This window comes from Mustela erminea, chromosome 8 (assembly GCF_009829155.1).
Source record: "Mustela erminea isolate mMusErm1 chromosome 8, mMusErm1.Pri, whole genome shotgun sequence".
In the NCBI taxonomy this organism is placed as follows: domain Eukaryota; kingdom Metazoa; phylum Chordata; class Mammalia; order Carnivora; family Mustelidae; genus Mustela; species Mustela erminea.
The window spans coordinates 38,017,771-38,041,816 of NC_045621.1; the positions used below are offsets into that span (position 1 = coordinate 38,017,771).

Sequence of the window (24,046 nt, forward strand, 5' to 3'; positions counted from 1 at the left end):
TGCATTAGTTAGCTTAACTATTTCTTTTTATTACTGAACAGTATTCTTGGTGTAAATGTACCAAGATTTGTTTATCTATTCACCAGTTAATGGGCATTTGGAATGTTTCCACCTTTTGGCTATTTTGTATAATTCTGCTATGAACATTTGTATATGGGTTTTGTGTGAACATATGTTGTTGTTTGTCTTGGGTAAATACCTAGGAGTGGGTCGTGTGGTAACTGTATAAACTTTTTAAGAAACTGCCAAACTGTTTTCCAAAGTTGTGTGGCCACCAACACTATTCAGTTCTAGAATATCTTCATCTCCCTCCAAAGAAACTCTATACCCATTAGCAGTCATACCCAGTTCCCCTGAGGCCCTGGGAACCACTCACCTACTTTATGTCTCTGCAGATTTGCCTATTCTGAACATTTCATGTAAATGGAATCATATAATATGTAGGTTTGTTTTGTTTCTGGTTTCTTTCACTTAACATAATGTAGTCATGCATGTTGTAACATGTGTCATTCATTTTCATGGCTGAATAATATTCCACCAAAAGGATAAATCCCATTTTATTTATCTTTTTATCAGTTGATGGGTATGTGTTGTTTTTGCTTTTTGGCTATTAGGCACAATGCTGCTCTGAACATTTAAAAAAAATTTTTAAATTAACTGCTATGAACGTTTTGTACGGACATATGTTTTCCTTTTGGGGGGTATATACCTGGCATGGAAATTGCTGGGACATATGGTGATTCTATGTTTATGTTTTGAGAAACTGCCAATTGTTTTCCAAGTCAGCTATATCATTTTACACCCCACCAGCAACGTATGAGGGTTCCAATATCTCCACGTTATCTCCAGCACTAGTTATTTTCTCTCCCTTTGATGCAAACTCTCCTAGTGGGTATGAAATGGTATTTCATTGTGGTTTTAATTTATGTTTCCCTCATGAATAGTGATGATAAGCATCTTTTCATGTCTTCTTGGCAATTTGTATGTCTTCTTTGGAGAAATGTCTATTCGAATTCTGTGCTCTTTAAAAATCTGTGTTATTATCTTTTAAGTAAGTTATAAGAGTTCAAAAGCAGAAGTGTTGAGTATGGAAAAACTATACACTTTTTATTTTGTGGTTTGAACTTTTTTGTATCCTATAAAATCAATATCTGCCTAACCTAAGGTTGCAAAGATTTTTCTCTTATTTTTTTAGTTTTTTAAAAATATTTTCTTTCTTTCTTTCTTTTTAAAGATTTTATTTATTTATTTGACAGACAGAGATCACAAGTAGGCAGAGAGGCAGACAGAGAGGGCGGGGAAGCAGGCTCCCGCTGAGCAGAGAGTCCGATGCGGGTCTTGATCCCAGGACCCTGAGATCATGACCTGAGCTGAAGGCAGAGGCTTAGCCCACTGAGCCACCCAGGCACCCCAAGGTTTTATTTATTTATTTGACACAGAGAGAGAGAGAGCTCACAAGTAGGCAGAGGGGCAGGCAGAGACAGAGAGGAAAGCAGGCTCCACCCTGAGCAGAGAGCCCAATGCGGGGCTCGATCCCAGGACTCTGAGATCATGACCTGACCTGAAGGCAGAGGCTTAACCCACTGGATCACCCAGGCGCTCTATCTTCTGTTTTTTTTACCACCCCCCCCAAAAGTTATACAGTTGTTGGTTTTATTTATTTATTTTTTTCAGTTGTTGGTTTTACATTCGGGTAATGATCCATTCATTTGGATCCATTCATTTGATCCATTCAAGTTGAGTTCTGTAAATGAGTCAAGATACAGTTCAAGGTTCATTTTAAAAAATATATTAATATATGTATATAATTGTTTCAGCACTATTTATTGAAAAGATTCTCCATTTATTATTGATTTACCTTAACATCTTTTGCAATAATCCATTGATGATATACAGATATATGAGTCTTTTTTCTGAACACTCTCCTGTTCCATTGACCTCTCTATCATTGATATAGGTCTCTCCATGCAGCAATATCACAGTCTTAATTAGTGTAGTTCTTATAGTAAATCTTAAAATTTGGTAGTGTTCTTTCTTTTTAAAGTTGTTTTGTGTATTCTAGGACTTTTGTTTTTCTGTACAAATTTTAGAATCAATTTGTTAATTCCCATTTAAAAAAAAACTAGTAGGGTTTTGCACTGAATGTAGAGATCAATTTGGAGAGAACTGACAATGTAACAATATTGAGTTTTCTGATTTATGCACATATTCATGAAGAGATAATGTTTGGCAAGGCTCATTGTTTTGCCCAGTCCATGTATGTTTATCTCCCCTTGTTGACAACTAATCTAAGTCAAAACTGTTAATTCCCCTTCTCTTGCCAAGGTTGGGTCAGGAACGGGCTTGTGACTCAGTTCTCCAAAGATGCTGGAGGGAAGCTGACCCTGAGAGCTCTGGGAAAGGTGTTTCTGTCCTAGGAAGACTCAGGAAGAGAGGCCCTTTTCTTTCCCCACACGTCGTAATATCTAGATAGGAAACCAGGAATTGTTGTGGTCATTTGTGAGGGGAATCAGAATGAGGGCAAATAGCCAACATGCAGAACACGACAAATTAAAAAGAAAGACTCTGGACCTTGACGACCACACGAAGCCACGGAAATAATTGACCTTGGAGCCTACACGACCATCTTTGTTATGTGAGAAAAAGATTTTCACGATGTCTCAAATCTGTATGAGTTGGAGTTTTCTGTTATATGTAGTAGAAATCATCTTACCCCAAATATCCATTAATATCAGCTAGAAACACATTCCTGAAAAATCACAAGCTATAGATTTTTTCACTTAAAGAATACTTTTAGTTCATTTTCCCACTCTTTATTTAAAACTTGTATTTTACCTTTTAAATGTATGAATTCAGTATATGAAATCAGTCTCATTATAAAGATACAAACAATACAAACCTGGTAAATGTAAAAAGTCACCGCTTTCCTCCAGCCTCCCCTTTCCCCTAAGCTAGCCCAATACCCGTCCTAGAAAGTAACCATGATTGTTAATTTGTTGTGCATCCTTCTGGACATACATAAATATATGTTAAAAACATAACATCTGAATGTTTACAGGCATAGGTGAATGAAAATTTAACATTTGCAAGGACTTTTAAAAAAATATAAGAACTTTTGCCATATGTGTGTTGAAATCTTTCTAAATACTTTTCCTCGTGTGGGAAAAACATACTGAGGTACACATTTATATCATATCTCAGAATCCAGTGAATAGTCCTGCAATAACTTTCTGGTAACCTTTAAAAAAAAAGATAAAAATATGTTATCTATAAAGAAATATACCAATGTCACTGAACACTGGTCCCTGGTGGTTATGAAGCACATGTTCACGATGGACGACACAATGCCTGCCAATCTCGGCCAATCTTGTTAGAATTACACTCTTCCGCCTGTTGTGATATTTGCTCCCTTGCCACCAATACCCTTTTCTTCCACGCATAAAGTCTAGGGCTGTGCCTTTAAGTGAAGTGACTTAAAAACACTTAAAAAAGGTGTTTAACCACATGGGAGTAATGTGACTTCATGAGTTAGAGCTGCCTGGGTTAAAAAAATAAAATCAATATTAAAAGAAAAGCTCATAATTTCCTTTCAAACTCCTATAGTACCATTCCCTGAATTAACATTAACAATCATTTTCTTTATCTTCTCTCATGGCGGTGTGTGTGTGTGTGTGTGTGTGTGTGTGTGTGTGTGTGAAATGGAATCACATGATACTCTTTTAGTTAGGATACAGGTTTGGCTCTTTAATAAAATCCCAAAATAACAGTGGCTCCCACAAGAGAGAAGTTTATGGAGTGAAATGGAAAGGAACAATCCATTTAAAAGTAGTCTAGGAGGTATGGACTTTCTACACTTCAGTGACACAAGCTCCTTCCGGGTCATTATGCTGTCATCCCCAGGTATCTTGCTTATCTACAAGATTATCCCCATTTCTTCACTCCAACCCAAGGAGGGAGTGAAATCCAGGGGAAGGCATTTCCCTTGCTAAGAGCACAGCCGGGAGGTTGCATACGTCACATCTGTTCTTATCCCACTGGCCATAATTTAATCACAAAACATACTTCATTTTAGGGAAGCTGGAGAGAAGCTACCAGGATTGTTGGGGTTCAGACAAGCCCAGGTTGCTTCCCAAAGTCTCGAGTCTCAAGCATCCCAACCTTGATTTGTTGCTGTTCCCATCAGGTCATCTTCACTAGTAAAGGCTGAACCCAGATGACTGTGAGTCCTCAGGTTAGAGAATGACCAAAAAGGGTAGTAAAAATAAAGAGAAAGACTTACTGATTTAACTAAAATTTAAAAGTTCAGAACGGTAAAAAAAACAATACCATATCCAAGATAAAAGGCACATGGCATGCTGTGAAATGATTTGCAGTAGACAAGTGCAATTCATGATTTTGTAAAAGTATATTTATCTTAAAAAGAAAGGGTGGTTATTATATATTTTTAAGCAGGAAGTTATAAGCAGTGTGTGCAATATAGCCTCATCCTAATAAAAATATCTCCATGAGTCATTTAAGATGCAAGTTACAAGTAATAGAAAATTCAATTTAAACTCACTTCAACAAGCAAATGAATTTGCTCATATAAGTAGAAACTCCAGAAGTAAGATAGGTTTTGGTGTTACCTCAATTTAGCAACTCTGAAAGTTCCTTAAAAACCTAGTTTATTTTTATATCTCTTTTCTGCCTTCTGAAGCATTTGCCTCCGCTGAAAGCGGGTCTGTGTTGTGTTGGCAAGCTGGCCACCAACAGCTTCCTGTTGTCCAAACACAGAGAAGGGATGAGTGTCTCTCTCTTGACCTTTTGGGGGAGCCTGGGCTTTGCTCTGATTGGACCATCTTGATCAAGTGCCTTTCTTGGTGGTCAAATGTATTGTATTGGCTTAGGTCTGGATTAGGTGCTGATCCCTGAAACAAACACCGTGGCAAGGGCCTAGGATTATCGTAATTTAGTTTAGCCAAATCAGGCTCCATAATGGAGGTAGATATGGGGTAAATCCCAAGAAATCTGCATGGATGTTCTACAATGGGATGGGGTGGAATGGATGTTGAGAAGCTCATTCTCACCACAGAAAAAAGGCTGGAAGGATGTACTGCAAAGTGCCCACAGTGCTTATATTCAAGTGGAGTTATGGGGGATTTTGATTTTTCTTAGTTATGCCTATCTGTTATTTTATGTTTTTGACAACAAACATATTACTTGAATAACTTTAAAAAGAAATGAGGCTATAAATATGAGGAGAAGTCGGTGTGTAACACTTGCAGTGTAATTAGCAGCTTGAGAGACTTAAAGCAGACATGTTGGCAAACAGGAAATATGAATTTTCAGAATGGAACCAACTGTGCCTTGCAGAAGCTTCTAACTGCAGTTCTCTTGCCTCTGTTACGAAATTGTGGTCATTTCTATAGATGTAACATGAGATTTTTGAAGGCTAGTCTGGCTCAAAACTGCCGCTTCCAGTGGCTTGAATGTTTCCCTTATGCTGGGGTAGAGAAGCTTTTTAGCTTTCTCTGGAAGTTCTTTCTCTTGTCACCTTCAAACACCATGAAGTGGGTTCCAACCCCAGAAGGGGTGAAAGAGGGGAGGCCTTGAGTTCCTCCACTTCCCTCTTGGACAGAAGACGTGGAGTGTTCTTTCAGGAAGTGGTTACCACAAAAAATCCCCGCTTTCTCTGAGGTCCTGCAGCTCTCTGCACTGGGAATCATAGGGTGACACTTGTTGCAGCCAGCCCAGAAGGAGCCCTAGATCTGAAGACTCAGGCGCCTGGGAGAATGTGAAGTGAGAGACTTCGCTTGATTCACTTCCATTAGAGCTGGGTATTGGGAGTTCTTCCCAGGATTCTCGGAGGAACTCCTGCTGGTCTTCCATATACGTTTTTCCTAGAAAAGAGAACCCATTTTTCCACGGGCATAAAAGACCTCTACTGGTAATGTAAGGTAAGCAGTTCTCATGTTTCTCAATATTATTTCTGCTTGAAATTGATTCTCCATTCTGCATTTTCAAAAACCTGATTTTATCTAATCATGCACTTCTGGAATTATCCCATTGTAATGGTAAACAGTCAATTGATATTTTGGTTTCATTATGAGAACTATACTTAAACAAAGGATGGAAATGTTCCAGTTTAAGTGGTCAAGGCACTCTGGTCTCAGTAAGAAAATACCAGTGAGAGAGGAAATTAGGTCTGAAGGTTGATTTTGGATGGTTTTAAGGAGCCATTCTGTGTTTCTCTTGGTAACATCATCTGTACCCCACCAGAATGGCAACCCCACTCAAAGAAGGACTTGGTTTGTCTTGTTCAGTGGGCATCCACAGCCTCTAGAACAGTCAGAGGTACTCAACACATACCTAATAAATGGATGAATAGGAGGCTGGCCAGCTGGATGGATGAATGTTCCTTATTTTTAAGAACATTGTCCCAATGAGAAGTTTTCTCTGACTCTTCTAGGAAGATTAGACTCCCTCCTCTGATTTCCATGGCACTTTGAATTAAAGCACTTAAATCATAGAATTGAAACTATTTGCTTAGACATCTATCTTCCCTAAAAGATTTTGAGCTCCACAAATGCCTTACTTCTCCATTTAACTAACTATAGACACCTCACACAACTCTATCACACAGCAGAAAAAAAAAAAATACCATGGCTGAGTATCTCTCAGCTTGTGGGATATGCTTATTAAGTAGATCAGGATATTACATTAATTGGGGCCTCATTGTTTCTTCAATGGTGATACATTATTAACTTCTTACTATTTGCTTTTCATTGCTTCCAAGGGAACAAGCATCCTTCTATTTTCAGCTGTTATTTTAATACCTTTCTGTTGAACTGTAAGTACACTCAGTGGTTTCCATAGATTACATTTCCAGGATCAAATTAGTCACTCCTGATGTTATATAAAGAGGCATCTTAATCTTAAAAGCAAACCATCTCCAAGTGTTAAAATAGGATGCATAATTTTTGGGAGGACCACCTAGAGATAACACATCCCTTCTTGGTTATATAAATTCTTACTGCTCTGGTCACACAAACTGAAGTCCCCTACAGGTCCCCACTCATTTTTGGCTCATCTCTTTTATTACCAATGGTCCTCTGTCTGAAGTCTGTTCTTCCTTCAGTAAGAACACTTACCTTCTGACCAGGTCAGATTTCTTTGGGGTCCAGGCAGGGATCTGCATGGTACCACTCTAACAACTCTGAAAGAGCAAATGTCCTCATGTAGCTCCAGTCCTGGATCATCCAGAAATAATATTCAATGTTTTGTGACCAGACATTTAGGAATTCAAGACATAGACTAAGTGACAACCACACTTTTAAGATCAGGGCAGTCCGAAAATCTGAAACAAGGTAGATGCTCAGGTTAGGTAACATTGGCAATAACAATGGCAATAACCATGATGTAAGCCTGATTCTTTAGTGGACTTAGTGGGAGCCTGAGCCCATGGATGCAGATAGTTTAAGTGGCCAAGAGGTGGTGAAAAGGATGGTAAAAAAAATTATAATATTATTGGAAGGTTATTTGAGTATGGAAACTAGTCTCACAAGATCAGAGTGACTCAAATATTTATTTGTGGGGTACATACCACTGGGATGTGTACATCAACAATTGTACCCCTATCTCCCACTGGGTTTTTCATGCAAGAAAAAGAATAACTTCCCCGATCCTCTTATTGGGATACAGAGAAAAAAAAATCACCTTTGTCTAATCCTTTAACATTTCTTGCAGGGCTGGCTTCGTGGTCATAAATTCTTTTAGTTTCTGTTTGTCCTGGAAGCTCTTTATCTCTCCTTTCATTCTGCATGATTGACTTGCTGGATAAAGTATCCCTGGCTGTATATTTTTCTCATTTAACACCCTGAATATATTATGCTAGTCCTTTCTGGCCTGCCAGGTCTCTGTGGCTAGGTCTGTTTCCAGTCTTATGTTTCTACCCTTGTAGGTTAAGGACCTCTTGTCCTGAGATGCTTTTAGGATTTTCTCTTTGTCTTTGAGATTTCCAAGATTCACTATTGTATGTTGAGGTGTTGACCTATTTTTATCGCTTTTAAGGGGGGAATTCTCTGTGTCTCCTGGGCTTGAGTGCCTGTTTCCTTCCCCCAGATTAGGGAAGTTCTCTGCTATAATTTGCTCCAATATACCTTCTGCTCCACTCTTTCCTCTTCTTCTGGGACCCTAATTATTCTAATATTGTTTCACTTTATAGTATCACTTATCTCTTGAATTCTCCCCTCGTGATCCAGTAGTTGTTTATCTCTCTTTTCCCCAGCTTCTTTATTCTACCATCATTTGGTCTTCTTTATCACTAATTCTCTCTTCTTCCTCAATTATCCTAGAAGTTAGAGCCTCCATTTTTTATTGCATCTCACTAATATCTTTAGATTTCAACTTGATTAGATTTTAGTTTTTTAATTTCTCCAGAAAGGGGTTATCTAGTGCCATCTGTGCTTTTTTCAAGCCCAGTTTTGTATCTTTATAATCATATTCTGAACTCTAATTCCAACATCTTACTTATATCCATACTGATTATGTCCCTGGCAGACAGGACTGCCTCTTGTTCTCTTTTTTGGGGTGAGTTTTTCCATCTTGTCATTCTGTCCAGAGAAGAATAAATGAACAAGAGAACAAAATGATAAAATAATAACAATGATCCCAGAGAAATATACACTAAACAAATCAGAAGAGACCAGAAACTGAAAAGAAAAAAAGAGAGAGAGAGAGAAAATAATCAGACAGGTAAACTAGATTCTGAGTGCATTTTGGTCTAATGTTAGAAGAAACTAGATTTCAAAATTGTAAAGAAGGAAAGAAAGAAAGAAACAAACAAACAAACAAAGAAAGAAAGAATGAAAGGAAAATATATATTTCTCCCTTCCCCAATGAAGTAAGTTTCTTGAAAACAGAACCCTTATCTCATTCATCTCCACAGGCTCAGCATTTAGCACAGTGCTTGACACAAGGTGGGTACACGATACATAGTTATTGAATGAATGAATGAATGAATGAATGTATGAATGGAGAAAATGGGATATGGACATGAATTTTAAAATTCTGATTATTCATTTTTTTGATCTTTCAAAAGTGGTTGGATGATAACACAGCTGAGGTTTTCAGCATTAATATTTTTTTCACCAATATTTACAATGTAATTTCTATTGAAAAATACAAAATATAGTTATAAACAATGTTTGCCAAATAACAATAATAATAATATGCTTCTTATTTGGGAATAAGTCCATTAAATAAACAGATAAATATAATGGTCATACTTTAAGATTATCACAAAGATAAATAGTGACATAGCCATTTGCTCTATAAATATGATTCAAAATTCTTTGCCATTTTTATTTTTTTATTTTTATTTTTATTTTTTTTTTAAAGATTTTATTTATTTATTTATTTGACAGAGATCACAAGTAGGCAGATAGGCAGGCAGAGAGAGAGGAGGAAGCAGGCTCCCCGCTGAGCAGAGAGCCTGATGTGGGGCTCGATCCCAGGACCCTGAGATCATGACCTGAGCCGAAGGCAGAGGCTTTAACCCAGTGAGCTACCCAGGTGCCCCTCTTTGCCATTTTTAAAAGGCAAATACAAATGCTAATAAAAATAGTCAAGAACTTTAATAACTTGGCATAAGTGGACTTTCCTATGGAAAAATGCTAGTCTATCCATATGGTAATAGACTCTGCTATGGTCAGAGGCTTATATCCCTGCCAAAGAAACTTTGTAAATATACAGGATTCTGAAAACTGAGATAAATCAATTATATAATAGTTAAGTAAAAGTTCAAGTTAATAATCAACTATGTGCTAAGTAAAAATTTACAGAGAAGGCAAAATTTAAGGCATTCCATGGGTTTTACATTCTATTATAAATCAGAGTTTTCAGATAAAGAGAATCGACTTTGCATGACATATATAATCAAGTATAATTTATATTACTCAAAGGTACCTACTACAGATAAGAGTACTTGACAAGCAATGTATATTATACATGGATTTCAAAACTAAGGGGGTTCTTTTTCATCCAGTGAAACAAATAACAGCCTGTAAAAAAGGTTAATAAGAATAGCTATAATTACATTGTACCTTAATTGGGGGAAATAGAATTAAATCTGACAGAAAGTTACAGCAATCCCCAATGCTGAGTCAGAGAGAGAAAGCTAAAGAGTTTATGGAATCTGCTGATTTCAGATTTACGAAGAATGTACTGATAAAACATTTGGTTTATGGCTAAAGCCAGGTGGGGTCTGCTGAGGCAGAAAGCGTGTGTGCTGTTGCTTGGGATGGGTCAACTATTTTAATTGTGCAAGAAAGAAATCCACTGACTATAGTATAGAGGATTTCCTGCCAGCCAAACGCACAATTCACTATGTTGGCAACTATTGTTGACTTACAAGCTTTAATAATGTTAAAGTGATACACAGGTAAATTAATTTTTGAAAAACTTAATAAATTCAATAATGTAACATTAAAATAGTTTCAGGAATGCCTGGGTGGCTCTCTTTTGTTTCCTCTCTCTCTCTCTCTCTCCCTGACAAATAAAGAAGGAAAGAAATCTTTAAAGCAAAGCAAATCAAATAGCTTCAGCGTATTTCAAGAATAAATGCAAAACCAAGAGAGACTAGAGACAAAATCCTCTCAAATTCTGGGAAATAGCATTCACAGTGAATCACATGCTTAGCAACATATAGAACGTTGTTTGCTTTTTGTGGTTTATAGACATCATATTGACCTTTGGTGGCTGGAGAGATAGTGAGGAAGGGAGAAAAATACCATCTGTCTATTGACTTCTAGGTTAGTGTCAGGGGCTCTGACTGTGTAAGCTCCCTGATGTCAGAAACTTCTTGGTGTGTTTTGGATACTGATGGGTCTCCAACTCTTAGATCCACACTGGTGGGCACACATGTCCAGGTTTATCCTGCTATCTGAAATTAAACTGTTCCCATGAGAGCTTTTTTTTTTTTTTTAAGATTTTATTTGTTTATTTGTCAGAGAGAAAGAGAGCACAAGCAGTGGGGAACAGCAAGCAGAGGGAGAAACAGGCTCCTCCCTGAGCAAGGAGCCTGGTGGGGTCTGCTGAGGCAGGATCCCAGGACCCTGGGATCATGACCTGAGCCAAAGGCTGATCTTTAACCAACTGAGCCACCCAGGTGTCTCCTTTCTTTCTTTCTTTCTTTTTTTTTTTTTTTTTTTAAAAGATTTTATTATTTATTAGAGAGAGAGAGAGCAAACAGGGAGAGGAGAAGAGAGAGTGAGGAGAGAGAATCTCAAGCAGACCCTACAACTGAGCACGGAGCCCAATGAGGGGCTGGATCTCATGGCCCTGAGAACATGACATGAGCCAAAATCAAGATAGCTGCTTAACCAATTGAGCCACCTAGGTGTCCCCCTTCCCCATGAAAACATTTTGTAAGCCAAAATGGCATAAAGCAAAGAAGCAATTACCATTTATTTATATGGAGAAATTTGTGAACATTCCCAGATCCCAATATCAACTCCCATAGACTTTTCTGATCCCATAGGACCTAGTGGCTGCACAAAATAAATTGAGGTGAGGCTCATAGGCATAGTTCAAAAGTCTGGCAGCCTAGAGCTGAGATGCTGAGCATGGTCCTGGGGAAGGACGTGGGGTGAGGGGAGGGTCTCTTGCCGCTTGGGGTGCATGCTGCCTCCATCCTGGCTCCAACAACGGTGGAAGGCTATTGTGGCTTTTTTGTCTTTTTTTCAGTTAGTGAAAACAGGAACCAGTATAGGTCTTCGACAAAAGCAAAGTGGTAAAACATGAACTTTCGAAAATTGGATGATACCTTGAGCTGAAATTCACCAGCTGAGTGAATACATGTCTATGTGTCGAGACCACTACTTTTGTTCATAGTTAGTCCACGCCAGTGAAGAGAGATCCATCCAAGCATAATTGAATGGCTCTTATTTTAGCCAGTGCGCTGGTGATATCATATAAATTCATTATTTAAGCTCATATGAAGATTAATGGAAAATGTTGTTTGTTGTCTATGATATCATTACAGGTAGTATTATTGTACAATGTTTTTCTGAAATCCTGGTATGGCTCTTTTGTCTATTTATATCTGCAGATACATTTAGCATAGTGAAATGTGTCATTAAATTGTGTCCTTTTTTGTTATCGTTGTTACTGTAAAGTTAGATCACACACAGTTACTATTATTTAGATATAGAATGAAAAGAGCTTTGTCACTGTTCTTATGAGCTACCTTTTTTTCAATACTTTCTCCTTGAATATTTATTTGTATTCCAGGTTTGGGGATTTGTTTCACATGGCTACCCTTGTTCATGGGCAGCCTTGTGTTTCAAAACCTCAAGTAAACATGCGCAAGTGCATTGTTTTTTAAGACGTGTTTTTACACATTAAGTAGCTCAGAAAAGGCAAGGTTTTTGTAAAGCAAGGTGTCAGGTCTCTGGATTAATGAATCCTATGAGTGCTTAGAAGAACACCTGTAGATCAAAATTTTGGTCAGAAAAAGAGTGGGGAAGGAAGCCGGAGAATTTCCCTCTATAAATAAAAAGGTGAGTTCAAACTCAAAAAGTTAACTGCCTGAAAAAGCACTCTGAAAAATGTGTGATTTTACTGCCTTCAGAAATCACAGGATACACCTACAGAGCCTTTGTATCTCATCTAGTTCCCACGTCACCTCTGTGAGCTGTTCTCAGATGATCAACAATCACAGCTAATATTTACTATGTACTCTTTCTTGATATCAAGTGACTGGTGCTCAGCAGACACCGGTTTCCTCCCTTCCTTCCTGCCTGCTTTGAGGAGAATAACAGAGGAGATCACCAAAGCTTCCCAGACAGGAGTGATTTTTTAAAATAACCAAAGAAGTAAGATCACGATTAGAGCAGAGGGGAGGACATGTTTAAAGAGAGGAGGAGGGCATGTTTATTGTAGGAGAAGAGATCTGATCATCCAGGGAGGGTTTTAAGAGCAATTCTTTGAGTATCCACTTCTTCTCATTGGCCTTCTGCCGGCAGCCACAGAGCATTTGAAATCATTTCTGAGCTTTGTTTTCAGCTGATGGTCCTTTCCACTGGCGGTATAGTCAGATACTGGCCCAAAGCCTGGCCCACACTACCCAACAGACCGTGAGCACCCAAGAAGGAAAGGCCCTCCTTCCTCTCAGAGATCTTTCCTCCTTCAGAAATTCCCAGGTGGAGATTCTGGGGAGAGTCTGGGTGGACCCATGGGAGAGTCTGAGCCCTTCTCAGTGAGCTGGAACTAAGGTGGTCGCTAGGGGCTGCTTTTCCCCGCTGGATCAGTCTGCTCGGGCTGCCGAAACAAAATACCACAGACAAGGTGGCTTAAACCACGGAAATGTATTTCCTCACAGTTTTGGACGCTGGGAGTCCATGATCAAGGGGTCAGCAGGGTTGGTTTTATCTGAGGTCACCCCTTTGCTGCCTCTTCACATGGTCTTTTCTCTGTGCATATACATCTGTAGGGTCTGTGTGTGTCCAAATCTCCCTTTCTTATAAGGATGCAAGGGCACCAGTCAGATGAAATTACAGCTCACCATAATGGCCCCATTTGAACTTAATGACCTCTTTAAAGACTCTGTCTCCAAATACAGTCCCATTCTGAAGTTCTGGGGGTTAGGGTTTCGACATGTGAATTTTGGAAAGGGCATGATTCAGACCATAATACCTAAGTCTTTTTTTCTTTTTTCTTTTCTTTTTTAAAATTAATTAATTAATTATTTATTTTAAAAAGATTTTATTTATTCATTTGACAGAGACAGATCACAAGTAGGCAGAGAGGCAGGCAGAGAGAGAGAGAGAGGGAAGCAGGCTCCCTGCTGAGCAGAGAGCCCGATGCGGGACTCGATCCCAGGACCCTGAGATCATGACCCGAGCCAAAGGCTTAGCCCACTGAGCCACCCAGGTGCCCCTTTCTTTTCTTTTTAAAGAAGAATTCAATTCACCTGCACCAGTAAGGTCTTGTTGGGAAAAAACTCAACAAACAATAGCCAAATGTCATTTCAGAAATCAGAAGAATTAGGTTGGCAGCCAGACTTCACCATTAACCAGCAACACCCTGAGAGGAAGTTGTGGGGAGTCTGTCACAAACTTTAGGTATCGTCCTTCCCTGATGTGGGGCACCTGGCCTCGGGGGTTTAGAGAATGACCGCTGCAGGTGGACTGCCTGGTCCAAGCTCCAGTATCACTGTCACCAGCTCATTAACCCTGAATGGCTTCCTTCCCACCTCTATATATCACTTTTCTTTTGGGAAAAATGTGAAAAAAGATTATTGGGCTTGGTGTGCAGATTAAAGAAGTCAGCTCCCCCCAGAGCCATCTCATAGTGAGCAGTCAGCATGGATATCTACCATTATATTCTGTTTGTGTCTTTACCCTCTTCCTATCTCCCTTCCAGATTCTTCTCTCACATTAGCACCCATCCAATGTTCTCTTGGTTTTCTTCGAAAGTGGGGTGTCTGTTCAGGAATGGTTGCCCTCAGAGGTAAGAGTGGGGGAGATCGCCCAGCTCAGTGACCTTGGACTCACAAGGTAGGCAGTGCCCTTCCGTGGAAGGTATCTCTCTCCCTGGACCCTGCTGTGGACTAGCGTGGGGGCACACGCTGGAGAAGAAGAATGTTCTGCCACCCATTCATTAGCTCCCTGGGGAAATGGCTCCAAGTACACATGCTGTTGGAGGGCCCCTGGCACCTTCTTTTCATACCATCTGAAGACGAGCAAAGACCTTCCAGATGAGCAAAACCAAGGCCACCTAGTCAGAGGTTGCGAGAGCAAGGGAGTGAACCCCAGTCACTTGCTTTTTAACAAAGCCTCAGAGGCAGGCAGAAGAATGGGGGAACTTAGTGTGGACATGGGAGGCTACAGGTGTGCCCTGATGGGAGCCTGGGGAAGCTGGAGGAGGGCTAACTAGAAGTGGGGTGTCTTTGTGACTGGGTGGGGGGACATATTTGACTCTCTCTGGTTGGTCCTAAGTTGGAAGCAGGGACAAAAATTAGGGAAGCTGCCAATCATTAATAAAGTCCTGACTGTTTGGGGCCAGTTATTACAGAGGCTGTTGTCTGGCTACCTGGACGGTCACAAGAGACACCTGTTACTGTGGGCTGGGGCTTGGTTTCCTGGCAGGTTGCTACAGGCTGTGGATCAGCATTTAATTTTTATACATGGGTTGACCATATGTGTTCATATATTCAGTTTCCCACCAAGGGTAGCATGTTGCCCTCAGGGGTTTGCCATAAGTCGGACTCTTTGGAACCCATTGTTTCCCTGCTTTTATTAGGCGCCCATCCCGCCACCCCCCCAATGCTTCCAGCAGGATTTTTGTAGGGAGTGGTGGCAGCTGCTTCTGATTTCATCACAGCAGTTGTGGAACAAATGTGATTCTTAGCTCCAGGGTTTTCTTTCAGAGCTGAAGCTGAAGGAACCTTTAGGGCTGGAGGAAAATAGGTATTTCCATTTTACAATTTCCAAAGAAAAAGCTCTAGGAATGAACCATGAGTAGAGATAAGACATATAGAAGGGGACTTCTTATATGGCTTTTTTTGCCATGAACTCTTGTTAGGCAAATATACCTCTGAGAAGGAATATGTATTTGAAGAATGGGAAATTCTGTCTGGCGGCATGATCCTGAATAAATAACTCATCTTTCTGAGTTCTCATAAATAAATTAAAGGCGATAAAACTTGCCCTCGTTGATTTTGCAGATTTGCAACTCTCCCGGTGATTTTATGTCCGCAAGAAGAATTCTAAGCCACTTGCTATGGTAGTAGTGTCTTCACTGTGTACATTTGTCCTGTGCCAGGCTTCCTGCTCTGTAGAGCTCCTATCAGACCCCACTGTGCAGGCACGGGTGGGCATCTCATGTGTCCTCTTAACCTGTTGCATGGCTGCTCCTAATTTTAATTATGCAAGCCTCCTTATTGAGTGCAAAGTGAATTTTTACTCTTGGAATGGAATGAAGGTCCTCCAAATCTGGTCCCGGACTTTGTTCTTAGTCCTCTGAATAAGCCCTCAGTCCCCCAAACTGGATCTACTCATCTCTCCTAAAACTCCCAGGTTTTGCTTCCCATTTTCTGTTGCTTGCAATCTGGACCTCTCCTCGTCTCTATCCACCTCACCCTGGGTCCTGCTTTCTTCGTTTTCAGCCTTGAAAGGCTAGGTTTGAGTCTCAGCTCTTCCAAGAAGCTTTCTCTCACTGACTCCATGACCCTTTCTATTCTGAACAACCCCTCAACCCTGCTGGAGACACCCAACTTTCTTGCTCATTTGGCAGGTTAAGTGAAACTACATGATGTTTCTGGTTATTATTACCTAGTTATATAGTATTCTGTTTCTTCTGTTGGGTGAGAGGCTTCTGCATGTCAGCACCTGTGTTTTACCACCTGGTTAGCTCACCGCTTAGGATATGCATCGTGTGTTTCAATGTGCAGTGAAGATCGGTAGAATAGAATGATGCGACGATGTGCTGCATCGATCAGTCTGTTAAACATACTAGAAAGCCACAAAAACCAGTTGCCTGAAAGCATGTATTAGATCTGGAAATAGAGGGGTTTATTATAGTTGTAGCTACAGTAATTTGGGAGAGAAGAAGCTTGTAAAAATTTTTTTCAGAGGAAGCGCAATGGGAGTCTCTGATGCTCTGTGTAGGATTACAAGTTGTAGAACACAACAAGGCCAAGCCCCACTCATTGCTGTTGGGAATGTGCTGTGAAAGAGCCAGACAGGTGTGTAGGAATGATGGGGGTGGGGGACAGGCAGGAGCAGGGAAACCCTGCTGAGCAAAAAAGAGGAATCCAACAGGGAAGCTGAAGACATGACTGAGGTTCTGGGTAGAATGGGGGATGGGAAGCAAGACTGAATAATGCAGGAGCATAGCCCATCAGCTGGGTCAAACCCAGCAACAGTGAGCTTGGGAATGAGCATTGTTGGGAAGCCCAGGCAGACAGGCAGGCTGTCACAATTGTGTAGCCTGCCAGCAGTGGCCTTCTAATTCAGGGACTCAGTGACTGGGTTTCAGGTCCTAGAGGGGACCTAGCAGGATAAGGCAGGCCCTGTCCTAGAGAGTTGGCAGTTCTATTCAAGCTCAGCCATGGAGGATAAGATGGGGACATTCTGAATCAAGGCAGGGCCAATCTTGTCTCAAGAATAAGGAAAAAGCCCAGAATCTCCTGGCCCAAGTTAAGATTTGGCTCTTGAGGATGTCAGTGAGGATGACTCTGTAGATAGAAAAGATGTGGAACTTGTAATCCCGCATGACTATGATGTAAGCAACCAAGGACCAGAGAAGCAAAGTGACTTTGATATCCACAATCACATTCCTAATTGGCCACAGACCTAGGCTTAAAGCCCAGTTCTTATGACTCCACCAGGCAGGGCAGAGTTCTAACTTACCAGGGTCTGTCTGCCATCTTCACTGGGGCCCTTGGTGTCTATGGTGGTGCCTTGAGGACAGTTACAGGAGTGTGCCCTGTGGATAAGCATTTTTCTGTTGATTATTGAAGGGTTCTGGTATAAGATTTTGACCAAAAATTCTGCAGCTAAAAGAAAGCGTGATGATTGAGTTTGACAATGACAATGACTATTCCCATTTCTATTCCTCTCTGGGGGCTGGAGAGAGAAGAATGAACGCATGGAGTTTGACTGCACAACAATGGCACAAAAATCCATCTAAACAGGAGAAATTCTCCACAAAGGGTGACAACACAATATGCAGGGGGAGAACAGATGCCTTGGGCAAAGAATTTCATAAGGAGTTATGGCATCTCAGATTCTCGGCAAGCTGCAGCAGCTTGCTCCACAGTGATACACTTTTTAGGAAATCCATATGATATACTGGGCCTCTTCAGGGTCCACTCTATATCCTTTCAATGCTAGTGGCCGACCTAAAGTAGTAGAGGGAAACCTATTTAAGCTAACTTAAATAATAGAGGGGTGTGTTATATTTTTAGAACCCCAGCACAGAAAATTCAGAGCATCTCAGCAGAATCAGAAATTCAGGAGCCCATGCTGTTCTCTTTCTGCCTTGCAAGGGCTTTTGGAGCCTTGCAGGGACTCTGTGGTTCCCTCTGGTTCTCTCTTACCTTTCTCGATCACTTTCTTCTACTCACCTACGAGCCAACATGACTGGCAGGCCAATCACTCAACATCACACTCAAACTCCATTCTCTGAGTCAGATTTTCAGTCATTCTTCAGTCAGATTTTTAAGAGGCAGACAGTGGTGGATTCAGCTCAGTGTCAGATGTGTACCCCTAGTTCCAATCAACTCTGATGAGGGAGGTGATGCAAAAGGTGATGAGGAATGAGTAAAGCCATAGTGGGAGGCAAAGGTTGGCATCTCTACAGTAGACTTTCAGAGACAGTGATCCTGAGATTTGGAGGATCGCCAGGCTGCAACACACAGCCACTTACCACTGTTTCTGCTTGAGGAGATCTAGTGTGTCTACTACCATTTCAGTGGTCACAGTCCCTCAGTAATCCCAAGATCCCAGAACCTTTCTGGAGGTGCAGTCTTCCAGCTTAACAACAGAAACAGTATTTCTACAAATGGGGTCCCCCTGACATTGAAAGCCAATGACACTGGCCAAAGAAGAACTCATAGCATGCATTTATTTGACCTTGCATTTGACATGAACATTCTTATAATGGTTGTGAGAGTGGGTTCTGGAGTTGTACTCTGAAATTCACATCCTGGCCCCTCTACCCAATAACCATATGGCCCCAAGCAGGTTACTTAGCCTCTTTAGGTCTATTTCCCCATCTGTAAAAAGTGCATAATTAAACCACTTTGTGGAAAATAAAACATGCCCCAGAGCTGGTGAGGAATATGCTCTAAAAACAGTTTTGATCCCTAGAAAGTACTGGGTAAATGTTACCTGTAACTGCTGTCATTTTGTTAATATCCTTGTCATGTCTTATGGACCCAAATGAATTCAGGACTCTGCATCAATGGCTTCCCCATATTCCTTACAGCTCTTGCCCTAATGTCTTCCCCAGACCCTTGCATGCGTTAAGTGTTAACAAGTACTTGGGTTCATCAACTGTGGCTCTGAGTCGAAAAAGTTCTCATAATCAAAGTTGGAAAAGGATGCACAAAGAATAAAACCTTGACCTGATTTTGAGCAATTTGCTGACTCCTGAGAGTACATCTTTCAAACTTTCCTTTTGTATGGTTGGAGTACGTGCTCCTTTCTTGAAATGAAGTGAAGAGCCCAGAAGATTTCTCCAGTTTCTTTGATTCATGTCGATGCTGTCTGAAGTTGTTGTCTTCTATACAGAAAAAGGTGTAATGTATTCCTTGCAATTTCTGCTAGATCACAGAGCTGGAAAACCACACCAGAAGCTTTAAGATTCACTCTTCCTTTTTCTTTAATCCTGCAGGAGCCAAGTTGCCCTGAAAGATCATGAACTTGTCTTCTGAGCACTGCAACATATCAGATTGGCTGAGGATGGAAGCAACGGTGAAGGCCTCTGTGTACACTGTTGCCTTCTTCTTTGCCACATCTGTCACTGTCATCATCGTCACAATAGTATCACAGAATTCGAAGCTGAAGAAAGAGGCCCGATACATCCTCCTGTGTCACCATTTGCTGTGCATCTCCTCCTACTGTGGCCTGGGGGTGGTATTCCAAGGGATGCGGGCTCTGCTGGCCAATAGTCCAGTGCTGATGTGCTGGGTGGTATTCGGGGTCCAGCTAAGTGTTGGAGAAGGGATCCTCTTCACCCTGGCCTTGATGGCTGTCAACACTTACCTGGCTATTTGCTGGCCTTTGAAATCTCTGGCCTTTGTAGATTCAGTTAAGTATAGGGTTCTAACTGGGTCTTGGATAATCATTATATTCAAGAATGTTTGCTTATTCCTCATAGAGGGTACTAGCCCTCCTCAGGGTGCTGTTTTAAAATCTGAACCCCTTTGCCCTGTGATCTTGAATGGCTCTGCTGCCAGAGCCATTGGCATGGTTTTCCTTTTCCTTCTTTTGTCCATCATTCTTGTAAGTTACTCTCTGATCTACCAAGAAGGGAAACGGGCTGGCCATTTTAATAGATCAAATATCAAAGCAAGGAAAACAGTCCTTATTCATTTAGTGCAGATGGGTTTACATGTGATACCAACCCTGATATTCATAGGTTTGGGAAAGATGTGTGGGTTGTTTTTCTTTGTTTTAAATCTGGTGCTTTTTGGAGTCTTTGCATTTGCCCAATGTCTTAACCCTCTGATCTATGGGCTCTGGAATAAAGAGCTGCAAAGCAGATTGTACCGTTGGATGTGCTGTCAGTTGTGGTGTGGTCACATGATGACCAACAGAGAGACAGTTTAACCTGAAATTCAGCCACACTGAATCAATAACTCTAGCCCTAATGGATCATCAGCTATGCTTGAGGACTTACTTTTTACTCAACCATATGAGTAAGTCAGAGTTATTCATCTGGCTTGCAAATTTTGCGGCTGTGTACATGGAATTGGCCTCTGTGAAATCACTTCATGTCTTTAATTTTAAACCCAGATCAACATTTTTAGCAGCATGTCCTACTGTGTCTTAGTAATGAGGCAGTTTTTGAGAATGCACTATTTTTTAAAAACTGAGAAACAGTCCATGGCTGATAGGAAAAGAAGAAGTTTGGCTGTTCCTTTATTATTAATTAGGAATAGGCTTGGCTACATGTAATAACAAAACAGAAACAAAATAACAATGACTTTTTTAAGGTTTGAGATTGTTCGTTTATTTCTGATGTAAAAGGAATCTGGAGGTAAACAATCCAGTCCTATACAGCAGCTTTGTAAGCAACGGGTTCTTTCTCTTCTATTCTGCCATGATTACTATAATGCCTCATGACCCAAGATGGCTGTTAATGCTCCTGTCATCACATTCATAACTCCAGCCAACAGAAAGGAGGAAGGGGCAAAGGAGGGTTTATACCCTCCTTCTAAAGACTCTTTTTAGAAATTACACAAAACACTTTTTCTTATATTTAACTGACCAAAACTTAGTCATATGGTTATGTGTGGCTTTAAGGGAGAGTGGGAATAAATTTTAGCTGGATAGTAGTGTCCCTAGCTAAAAATTGGGGTTCTTGATACTAAGAAAGGAAGGAAGAACAGTTATGAGGAGGCAAAGTTATTTCAGGGACCATTTTCCTCTCAACCAAATAAAGTATAAAGAAAGACAATGGCTGGGTTATAATAAAAAAATATACACTGCCTCTTTCAGTGTGGTACTTGGAGTTAACTTTTAAAAGTTCCAGAACACTTTAATTGTATTTTGTTAACAGTTCTCAAAGAAAATGGCATTAAGAAGAACATTGAATTGGTTTACACATGGGAATTAACTCATGATTTAAATCTAAGCCATTTTGAAGCAGTAGTACAAAATAAAGTCTTCATGGGAGTTTACATATGAGATTTCTTTAGATGAAACATCCACTTCTAAGTAAGTCAGGATTCAGTTCTAGAAACAGAAATCATTACTCTACGTACTTTAGACACATGGGTTTAATATGGGACTTAGATACTTACAAAGACACCAGCAGGGCTGGAGGAGTGGAAATCAGGAGCTACCACTTGTTGGTGTCAAAATCCCACAGGGATCTGGTGGTCTAGCTGCTGTTTCCACCATTGCTGCCCATGCCTCCGGCCCCTCTTAATGTAGTAAATTTGCAAAAGAAGGAGCAACTGGAAGATGGCCTCCTCTTCCTTTCATCTTTCAAATCTCAAGTGATTGCCTCTAACTGGTGAATCTCATCTGGCATTAAGACCCTACAAGCAAAGAAGTCTGGGAAATATAGTTCCTAGTTTCACAGGAACAGAAAGTTATCCCAAAGTGAGGGTGAAATGAGGATTGAAAGAGCCAATCCACGGGATCCACAATTATGACATTTAGCTTTATTTACAGGTGATAACAACAACAGGAGCAAAATAGTTGCTCAACACATTCACAGCTATTAAGTTCCTGACACTATGCAGGCCATTTTATATACATAAAATCAAATCCTCACAACAGGTATATAATATAGGTATTATTATTCCTGATTCAGAAATGAGAAAAACTAAGGCTTAGAAAGGCTGTAGGAGGACAGGAACTTCCCTTTCACATTTTCCATTTACATGACTTGGCCAAAGGTGTTCATTGAGAGCTGGACCAAATTTCATAAGAAATTTTCCACTTTGCTTTGGGTATAGACTCCTGTCTTGTGGAAAAGAGCCTCTTTTCCCCCATTGTTTTGATTACACTTTCCCAGCCTTAGACCCCCACTTATTTTCAGATTCTAGTGCCTTCCATATCATGTCTAGACTCCATTTTGGCTTCAAGTCCTTCTTGCCTCTTCTCTGGGTGTTCATTGTGTCTTCTCTCTTCCTCCGTCCTCAACTCTGAGATTTCAAAGCATGACCTTCTCTTTTGCAATATGAAAATCTCTCCAAGGCCAGAAAGACTGCCAGGGTTGATTACCTTTGTGTCCTGGCACTCGACACAGCGCCTGTAGATAGCAGGTGTACAAATGATGTAATGGACTCACTGGTCAGTAAGACATGCCCTTTTCACAAATTCCTTCCTCACAAAACCCAAGCTGTCTCTTTGTTTTTATTGAAATATAAAATAATCTGAGTGCCAAGAGTAGAATAAAAACTCAAAAAATTTACCCAAATTAACTCAATTATAAGCCCTAGGTCTAAAATACACCATTTAATTTATCCTTAAAGCTTTCCTTTTTTCCCCTTTTTTGGGGGTGAGGTGTTAAATTTTTTTATTGAAGCATAATTAACATACAATGTTATATTGTTTTTAAATGTACAGTACATTGACTTGACAATTTTATGCATTACTCAGTGCTCACCATGATAAGTATAGTTACCATCTGTCACTATATAACAATATTAAAATATTATTGACTATATTCCTTATGCTGTACTTTTCATCTCTGTGTCTTATTTATTTTATAGATGGAAGTTTGTACCTTTTAATCCCCTTCACCTGTTTCACTCATTCCCCCTACCAACCTCCCTCTGGTTTGTTCTCTGTATTTAAGAGTCTATCATAAATGACGTCAACAATAAACTTTCTCATGATGTATAAATCCTTTGCACTCATTAGAGAACTTTAAACTTGGACAAGATGTGCAAGGAAGAGAGGAAGTGGTGGCTAAAGTCACTTGAAATTTGTTGAGGGTTCTTGTAAGGTGTTTCTTTTGTCTATAGAGCTAGGCAATGATATTGAATTTAAAGTCAGAAAGGGTAGTGCTCGCTTCGGCAGCACATATACTAAAGTCAGAAAGGGTATAGGTTTGGGGGACATGTTCAGAGAACACACACTTTGCAAATAGCTCTGAAAATACACTACTTAAGGAAAAAATGTAAATTATTTCAAGATTCCTAAGTTCTTACCAACATTGCATTTTACCATAACAGCAACCATATTATTACTGCGTGAAACTATTTCTGACTTATCCATAGACATACTATATAAACATATATTGGCTAACTAAGAATGGACTTAGGCAAAGTCCCTAAAAGCAAGAACAGAAAGGTGGTTCATAATGCTCATCATAAGAAAATGTTGAAAGAATCCAGGCCATTGTTCAGAAGCTCAGGATTATAAAATCAGCCACATTAATGAATTTTAAGCACTTTTTTCTTCCCTGAAAATATCAAGGGCTATGGTTTGAACTGCCCTGCTGATGGCCAAGCAAAGATACATAAGCAGTGGGGAGAAAACCACACATTTATCCCTGATGGAAGAGGGGAGCAGAGGCTTTAACCCACTGAGCCACCCAGGCGCCCCGATGCCAAAGTGTTCTTATGAGCCAAGAGGAATGGTGGAATGATCTGACCTTGGGGTTGTCGGAAAAGGCTTGTCTTTAAAGGCTTCTTGCCAAAGGACAGAGGTCATCAGCCAAAAGAGGCTGGAATGTACCATTGGCTCAGAGGGTGAAGATGGGATAAGGAGCACCTGGCCAGAGACAAGGATTGCCCAAGGGCCCAGAAGCAGTAACTTTGATTGAGGACTCCACAAAGCACTGTTGAAGAGAAACAATTATTGCTGGGAGACTGTCC

At 40.4% G+C, this 24,046-nt stretch overlaps 1 protein-coding gene across 4 annotated transcripts; it reads left to right on the forward strand.

Annotated features, from left to right (window-relative positions):
* The first annotated feature begins 5,487 nt into the window (after positions 1-5,487).
* LOC116597411 (delta-type opioid receptor-like) lies at positions 5,488-22,757 on the forward strand. Of its 4 annotated transcripts, none has more exons than XM_032355092.1 (3): positions 5,488-5,936; positions 14,404-14,537; positions 19,381-22,757. In XM_032355092.1, the coding sequence occupies exon 3, from the start codon at positions 19,404-19,406 to the stop codon at positions 20,316-20,318; it is 915 nt and encodes a 304-aa protein (XP_032210983.1). In that variant the 5' UTR covers positions 5,488-5,936; positions 14,404-14,537; positions 19,381-19,403; the 3' UTR covers positions 20,319-22,757. The 4 variants fall into 4 exon arrangements, with proteins under 4 accessions (XP_032210983.1, XP_032210984.1, XP_032210985.1 ...); XM_032355093.1 differs by having other exon boundaries at positions 14,404-14,490; XM_032355094.1 differs by lacking the exon at positions 14,404-14,537 and having other exon boundaries at positions 5,488-5,778; positions 5,884-5,936.
* The last annotated feature ends 1,289 nt before the right edge of the window (positions 22,758-24,046 follow it).

Bases quoted from the DNA above. Each gene is read 5' to 3' on its own strand.
- LOC116597411 (XM_032355092.1), top strand. From the start codon at position 19,404: ATGAACTTGTCTTCTGAGCACTGCAACATATCAGATTGGCTGAGGATG.